Source organism: Atta cephalotes (genome assembly GCF_000143395.1).
Source record: "Atta cephalotes unplaced genomic scaffold scaffold00009, whole genome shotgun sequence".
Lineage (NCBI taxonomy): Eukaryota > Metazoa > Arthropoda > Insecta > Hymenoptera > Formicidae > Atta > Atta cephalotes.
The window spans coordinates 4,219,029-4,227,067 of NW_012130073.1; the positions used below are offsets into that span (position 1 = coordinate 4,219,029).

Sequence of the window (8,039 nt, forward strand, 5' to 3'; positions counted from 1 at the left end):
CAAAATGACTGTTATATAACTTAGGCTTTAGATAGCAGATAGATTTCAGCAGTTTCAATCTCTAGAATAAAGTCTAGGTGTTTTCAGTGAATATTCTGGTTCATATATCAATAGATTGATTAATAACATTAGTGATTACTATTTTTTTTGTTAGTGATCTTTGAATGAGAAGTAGATATCTTCTGTCTCACTTTGTTTGAATAGAATAGTTATACACTGACCTAAACTAGGAAATAATTTTAATCTTTCTGATAAAATTAAAAATAATTCTTAATGTAAATCAATCTTAATCTTAATAAACTAATACACATTAATTTAAGACATCTCTCATTCTCAGTTCTTGATTTAACACTATTTTTTCATCATCACATTTCCTACGTTGCCTAATGACATGTTCAAGATTTCATATCTGCAATCACAATGCTCGACATAATTCTTTTTCATAAGTGAGATATCTAAATTAAAATGATTCATTCTAATTCCATTAATGAAGAAAACATAATATCGTTCTGCATTAATTTTATGAAACCACAGCTTAATCTTTTTTATATCAAAAATTCTTAAAGTACATTCTTGAAGTACTTCCTTTGTATAGCATCCTTCACAATAGAGTCTTACTGATTCCAGTTGCTGCAGGCTAATTACAGTTTCAATACTTGGCCCTGCGCACCTGTACTTGCCTGGTATCTCTGGGAGCACAGGGAAAACTTGATTGGCAAGCGGGTTCTGGAGATAGGAGCCGGTACTTCGCTCCCTGGTATTCTCGCCAGCAAGTGCGGCGCGATTGTGACTTTGAGCGATTCGGCGAATCAACCAAGAACTCTGCAGCACATCAAGAGGTGTTGTGAGTTAAACGGGGTCGCGGATCAAGTTCAAATCATCGGCATCACCTGGGGCTTATTCTTGTCCAACTTGTTCTCGCTTGGACACTTAGATTTAATCATCGGTTCGGACTGTTTCTACGAGCCTACCGTGTTCGAGGATATAGTGGTCATTGTGGCATTTTTGTTGGAGCAAAATCCTTGTGCGAAATTTCTTTGCACTTATCAGGAACGCAGTGCCGATTGGTCTATAGAACATCTGCTGAATAAGTGGGGATTGACGTGTATGCACATAGCACTGGACAATCTCGGTACAAATCCTGATATTAATTTACACGAATTGATGCAAGATCATACAATACATTTGTTAGATATACAACGAGCGGTATAAGCAAATCAATCTCTTTTTCTTACCATGATCGTCGGGAAATACATAATTAATATTGCCAACATTCCTTGGACAGTAAGTCGTCACGAGCTCTGGCTATATTTCTCCCAGTTCGGTTGTGTGACAAATACTTTTATAGCATTCGATAAGCTAACTGGTTTGCATCTGGGTTATGGAAACGTAATATTCTTAAAGAAGGAATGCATGAATGCCGCGCTCGAACATAAGCATTCTTTAGAAGGGAAAGATTTAGTCGTACAGAAAAAAGTAATTGATTAGAGTTAGTTACTTTATACTTTTAATTGGAAATATATCGCGCGAATTCGATAACGATGGCTGAGAGCGACTTAGAAAGCGAGTCCTTGACTGATCTAGAGGAGACATTTAACAGAGCTAGCAAATATCTGCAAACGTTGGTGTCAGAGTTAGATTCAGGTCAGCTGCTTGCATTTTATGGTTTGTACAAACAAGCTACTGTAGGGCCGTGCGACATCCCGCGGCCCAATTGGTATCAGATGCAAGCCAAGCACAAATGGGAAGCATGGAAGAATCTTGGAGATATGAGCCGCGAGACCGCGATGACAAATTACATCCATGGACTCGAGAAAATAAACCCGACGTGGGATGAGGAAGAGACAAAAGCCGGGTCTCAAAAATGGATTGTTTTTAGCAAGCTGTCGTATGGAAGCGCGGACTTGAATGACGAAGATAAAACATTCTTAGATTGGATCAAGGAGGGCAATGAGGCAAAGGTGCAAGAGTTTTTAAATGGCGAACCCGCGCTCGTCAACAAGCCAGACGAGGAAGGGATGCATCCCATACATTGGGCTGCGGATCGCGGCTATCTCGGAATCTTGGATTACTTGATTAAGAATGGCGCGAATGTAAACTCGCGGGATCAGTACGGGCAAACGGCCCTTCACTACGTGGTAAGTTGCGATCACGTAGATGCGGTGAAGTATTTGCTTTCAATTGGAGCTCAGTCAAATATAGCGGATAACGACGGTATGACACCCAAAGAAATTGCCAACGAGCAGATCGCAGCTCTTTTATAATACTAACATTATGCTGTATACTGCGTTTACAATTGTTAATTTTGTTTGCATATATTAATAAATCCTGTATACTGATAATTTCACATGGAAATCATAAAGTGCGTTGTCTTACATTACATTAATCCATTCCATTCTAATAGAGTAAATCTTTATTTATGTACAAATAAACTCCTCTAATAGTCCATTACATTCACAGCCTAAGCACACCTTAGGTAAATGCGTGATTTGTCATTAGCTAGATTTTTATAATTCGCTCACTGCCTAATCAATATTATGAGCGATAATTGCAAAATAAGCACACAGAAAATTTGTAGAGAATGCAAGGTTTGTTATTATCAATAATAACAATAAAACAGAAATCTAAAAAATGACAAAAAACGATGTCAATTTCTTGTAATTATATAATTTAGAAGTTTGTTTTTCGTCAATATGGCTTACTCCGATAAACTCTTATTTCTTACATTTCCATAAAATATAATCATTGTTAACGTATTATATCTATCTTTTAATCAATAATACTGCATTTGCTTTTTTTAACGAATAACTATATATATTTCATCATGTTCATTTTAATTGTAAAACAAAAATTTTATTAATTCATTGCACGAAATTTTAAACAAAAATTTTTTAACAAATATACATACTCCGAATTATTCTCGAATCTTTAATATTAATTTATTTTGTAATATGGGGATATATATTAATCTATATATATGTAATGATCCACATGCTAATTTTTTACATTTGACAAATCTAGCATTCTCAATGAAACACAATACAACAAACTCGAGATCTTTTTCTCATATATTTTAAAGTAAATTTTACTCAGCGTAAAACTCCAAAAAATGGAGTAACTATCGACGCTGCTCAATTAAAATGCTGAGATTAAAAATTTACGTATAACAATTTTTAAAAAAACGTCAAATTCAAATTTGATCTATTATATAAGGACACATAATTATGATATAATTATATGAAAATGATTGACCAATCTCTTGATATATACATCTTTATATATATATATATGTATATATATGTATATATATATGTATATATATATATATATATATATATATATATAGTAGTATGTATATATATAGAACTAACTACTACTAGTTGTTGTTGTGTGTGTGTGTGTGTGTGTGTGTGTGTGTGTGTGTGTGTGTGTGTGTGTGTGTGTGTGTGTGTGTGTGTGTACGACATACGTATACGCAATCTTTCTTATTCTGACTCAGGATCACGAGTTCATTGCATGGAAATATACCGTGATTTAAACATGTAAAAATTAATATTTAACTATATTAAAAGTCGAATTTTAGGTATTAACAGTAATTCAGAGTCGAATGTCAAAAGTCATCAAATATAAAGCAAGATACGTTCATTTCGGCGTTTTGTAACGATTAACAAACAAGCTTCACTAATAAATATCACCCGTTGATCCAACATATTAATCATGTCAGTCATTTCGTACATTAATTCGTTTTTCTATCAATGGACGTATCGATTGCAAATTGGTATTGTAAGTGAAAATGTTATTATTTAACGTTTCACGGATTAAAGTTTCATTCCTGTAATTATAATTTCACGTATATTACACGCACCGAGCTTTGTGCGTTGAATGCTTACAGTGGAAATGCGAAGTGTTCTTACTTTTAAATTCGTTTTTCCTTATTCGCAATAAGTATAAAAGTCGATAGTAGTAGGCTGCAAAATATTATGATCGATTACGAAATTAGATATGTTCCTAAAACAGTTTGGAAAGGACATATTAACACGGTGTGTTAATAGCTGCCGAAGGCAAAACGCCTTTAAAATACATATTCGTCTTCCTCTCATTTTCATACAATGGCAATTGTCAGAATGCTCTTATAAGGATTATCTTGCGAATTGGATACCGGATATAAGAAATCGTACAAATAGGGAGATCACGGAAAAAATAGAGTAACTCTGTCTGAATCTTATATCAAACCTACAAAATACTCGCCTCGTTTCCATTCACCGACGAATGAACGTTGTTTCTTTACGATCACGAAGCTTTTTCAACCGATCGAAGATTTCCAATAACTTTTTACAATTCACTTAATAGACTTCATCAGTGACATATTGTCATGTGTAGAACTTTTTTAACCATAATAAATCGGTGAATTCTCGAGAATCCCGAATTCAAGATCGTAATTGTCTCTTGTATCGTATCGTGCTATGCTAGAGATTGGTGCTTTCTTGATCCGATTTAGGCCGTGCAGTAGGCGGCGGCGGGGGCGGCGGTTGCGGCCTCGGCGGTCGCTGGTGAACTCTTGGTGAGGCTGGCTTCTGTTGCGGCGACTTGAGAACAGTCACCACCGTATTGGTCTGCGTTTGGACATCTATAATATTACCTTCCGATCTGGTGCGTGCGTGCGCCTTCGCCTGCTGTTCACGCGGCGCGTCCGGCCTCTCGGGCTTCTCCGAGCGTTCAGCGCCATATAATGACATCGACGACGGCCTGCTACCCACACTTGGACTTCTCTGCAAGTTCGAAGTTGCCGTGTTGCCAGTGCTCTCGCCCGGGATGGCGTTGTTCCCCCCACGCACTTGTATTATACTGACCTGCTGTTTGTCCACGGAATACACATGAGCTCGTTCCAGCGTTAAAGGCTGTAGACGAATTTAAAAAAAAAGAAACTTAGAGTTTCATCATAAATTATTATTTAACAATATACATAACAAAGAATGCCATTAGAAAGCAAATATGTACGCGTGAAAAAGCTTTAGATCAATTGCGGTGCAGCTTTTATTTCACATATAGCTTACGTTATCTCAAAATGTAATATCCAGGCAGTGTTATTTGTTGTCCACTCGTAGTAACTACATTTATAAATAATTATCATATATCTGTACAGATGAAACTTTAGCTGCGCTAAATTATTACTCACCCCCGGATCAGTTTCTAGATTATCGTTAGTGGAACGTGGCTGTTGCCTCATAAGACTCGACGGGCGAATTAAACCAGGTGGTCGTTCAGGTATCGCCGGTTTACTGCTTATTCTTTCATTCGGTGTTATGTTCGTATTACTCTCTAGCTTTTTACGTAATTCGACTCCTTCTTCTGCTACAATTAAACACAGATATCATCATAATCAAATAATATTTTATATTAATACTTTATATTAAAATAATATTTTAAGAAATATTTTACCTGTTGTGTTATGCACGATATTCGTTATACTTCTCGGTGCTGCAATCGGTCTTTTTCTTTCTAATGTGGTTGGTTTCTCTGTAGGCACTGGTTTTGGTCTCTGCACTATAGTCTCATTATGCTCCATTTCTGGATGAAGGTTAATGTTGCTAATTATTTTAGCAATACTTGTACTATCGGACGAGTTTCCATTTGGTTTCTCCTTTGCACTCGGTGCATTTATTTTTACATCGCATTTCTGTTGTTCTTGGACACTTTTGTCTGCTTCATTGTAATTGAATACTTCACTTTGGTGAATGATGGTTTCCTGCAATCGTTCGGGATTATCGGTAGAATGAACCTCCGTCGAAATCAATTCTGAGACCGATTGTGATTTCGGTTCCGTCTCCAAATGCTTTTCTTGTATATCTCGTTTTTCTACATTGCTTTCGTGTCTTATCAATTCGGTATTCACTTCGTGCTTTTGACTTTTATATGTTGCTCGATTCAGAGTGGACGTCAAGGCTCGCGGTGGTTTGTCTGGTGTCGGTGGAGGTTTGTCATGTCGATCTGGAGTATTGCCGCTTGGCGGTGTTGGCGCTAGTTTATTCTTTCGACGTGCTGCTGGTTTCGGGCTGCCTTGCGTTGGACTTTCGCCGTGATCACTAAGACTACTGTTAGACACACAGCGGCGCATGCCGACTGTCTGATGTTCTGTATCATTGATGATGCCCCAAAGATCACGATCAAAATCCACTTCGCCAGGGAAGAACCAATCTGCATACGTAACTAATTGGTCTACTATAAGACTAGAGTTGTTTGCTGTACTCATGTTCATCCTGCAAACATAACAGAAGCATGAGCAGTTTTTCTAATAGTAATTATTCATTAAAGCATTCTAATACGAACACACACACACACACACACACACGCGCGCGCGCGCGCGCGCGCACACACACAACATATAACAAAGAAAGAATTGCTTACACTATTGTATTTGTGTCCTCTTGTGGACTCCAAATTAGATTTGGTGCGATGACGATAGCGATATTTTGCGGCGTCATTTTATTTACATCTTGATTCTTCGTGAGCACAGCTAGAAACTTAATTAAAAACCGCAAGTTTTCCAGGTTCGCCGGTGGTAACTTGTGTAATACTTCCCAAAGAGCTCGTAATCTCATATCACTGTGTGAGATTTTTACAGCAGCCATCCATTCGGGATACAATCTGATGTATAACCATAGACATTATATTATTATATTATGTACAGTGATAATTATTGATTTTGATTGAGTGTAATATTTACTTGTACGTCAATAAAGGCTCTGGTAATTCCCGTAAATATGATTTCAACGCGCCGGCAATAACATGTGGATCTTTGTATTCAAGAGCCGTCGTTAAAGTAAGACAGCAGGCGTCCAGACTTAATTTAATTCGTCGTGATTTCGAGGCGGCGCCAGCTATTCTGAAAAGACCTTCCTCCTCTATACCTAAACGCAGTAACGCGGATACACACAGTTGTATGGGCAGTGCGATTTTTCTGTTTGTTACTCTAAGATGCTCTTCAAGGGGATATCCATAAACAGGTTTCATTTCATTGTCATCTGTAATTGTGATTGTAGTATAAGCGTCTTTCGCTTTTATTTATGAGTTGTACCAATTTGTACTAAGATTTTACTATATAAAAGCATTTTTATAATTTATAATTTAACTTAAAACTTACTAATATAGCATTCCAATCCAGGTATAAGATCTTCAAGACAATGTAATGCACTTTCATGATATGCTCGTTGAAGTTTTACATACTGAATAATCGTCTGAGCTAATTCAGTCTCACGTGACATGAGTTGGAACATCTCTGCTGCCAACTGATCTCGGCATTGCTCAACTTTCGATTCGGCATCCTCTAGTTCTTCCCTCAAGTTTTCTATCTTTGTTGCTCCTGGACCTATGTTATAAAATATAACATAAACCTTAGATATTTTAAATAATTTTTCTAGCACATTTCAAATTTTTGTAAATCTTTATAAATCGCTTTGTATATGTAGAATAAATCAAAAAAATTTCATAGTAATAACAATATATAATACATCAAATAAAATAAAGAAAAAAAAACAAATCATTACCAGTACTAAGTTTACTATGACTAAGTTTAACTGCTTGAAAATATCTCGTTCTGGCACTGTCCATATCCATAGTAAGACGATGCAGATTTCTCTTATGCTTCAATATATTTGGTACATCAGTGTCTAAAATATGTTGCAGCGGAGTAGCCACATATTGTTCGACTTTAGCCTCGTGTTCCATGGCTTCGTTAGCCAGTGACATCTGCACTCGTCCACATTCTACTAGCGCAAAACTCATGAGGCCATCCTCGCCGGCATTCTCCAACATAGTTTGCCCGAGTACATACTCGGGGCATTTTTTCTAAAAAAATAAAGGTTTAGCAATCATTTAATGAATTTTAGAATAAAAGCAATAAAGAGTCTTTAAAGAAGTAAGTTTTATCTATAACTTGAAAAAAACATTAATTTTTTTATATTCTTTTAATATTTAGAATCTCCAAAAAAATAAGTTCCTATATATATATATATATATATATATATATATATATATATATT

The 8,039-nt window shown here is 36.2% G+C and overlaps 3 protein-coding genes across 3 annotated transcripts in view; 2 read left to right on the forward strand and 1 right to left on the reverse strand.

Annotated features, from left to right (window-relative positions):
• Positions 1 to 420: 420 nt before the first annotated feature.
• On the forward strand, positions 421 to 1,212 carry LOC105627641 (methyltransferase-like protein 23). The gene is given in 2 exon segments (XM_012208919.1): positions 421 to 446; positions 567 to 1,212. Coding segments are annotated over 2 exon segments (672 nt in total).
• A 329-nt stretch (positions 1,213 to 1,541) lies between these two features.
• On the forward strand, positions 1,542 to 2,358 carry LOC105627555 (acyl-CoA-binding domain-containing protein 6). The gene has a single exon (XM_012208837.1). The coding sequence runs from the start codon at positions 1,542 to 1,544 to the stop codon at positions 2,262 to 2,264; it is 723 nt and encodes a 240-aa protein (XP_012064227.1). The 3' UTR covers positions 2,265 to 2,358.
• A 2,108-nt stretch (positions 2,359 to 4,466) lies between these two features.
• The window catches only part of LOC105627556 (SH3 domain-binding protein 1), a 6,232-nt gene continuing 2,659 nt past the window's right edge, over positions 4,467 to 8,039 (reverse strand). The window contains exons 3-9 of the mRNA XM_012208838.1: positions 7,545 to 7,845; positions 7,142 to 7,366; positions 6,725 to 7,022; positions 6,406 to 6,645; positions 5,440 to 6,257; positions 5,177 to 5,352; positions 4,467 to 4,898 (exon numbers count right to left, since the gene is read on the reverse strand). Of these exons, the coding sequence (XP_012064228.1) occupies positions 4,467 to 4,898; positions 5,177 to 5,352; positions 5,440 to 6,257; positions 6,406 to 6,645; positions 6,725 to 7,022; positions 7,142 to 7,366; positions 7,545 to 7,845 (2,490 nt within the window). The remainder of the gene's footprint in view (positions 4,899 to 5,176; positions 5,353 to 5,439; positions 6,258 to 6,405; positions 6,646 to 6,724; positions 7,023 to 7,141; positions 7,367 to 7,544; positions 7,846 to 8,039) is intronic.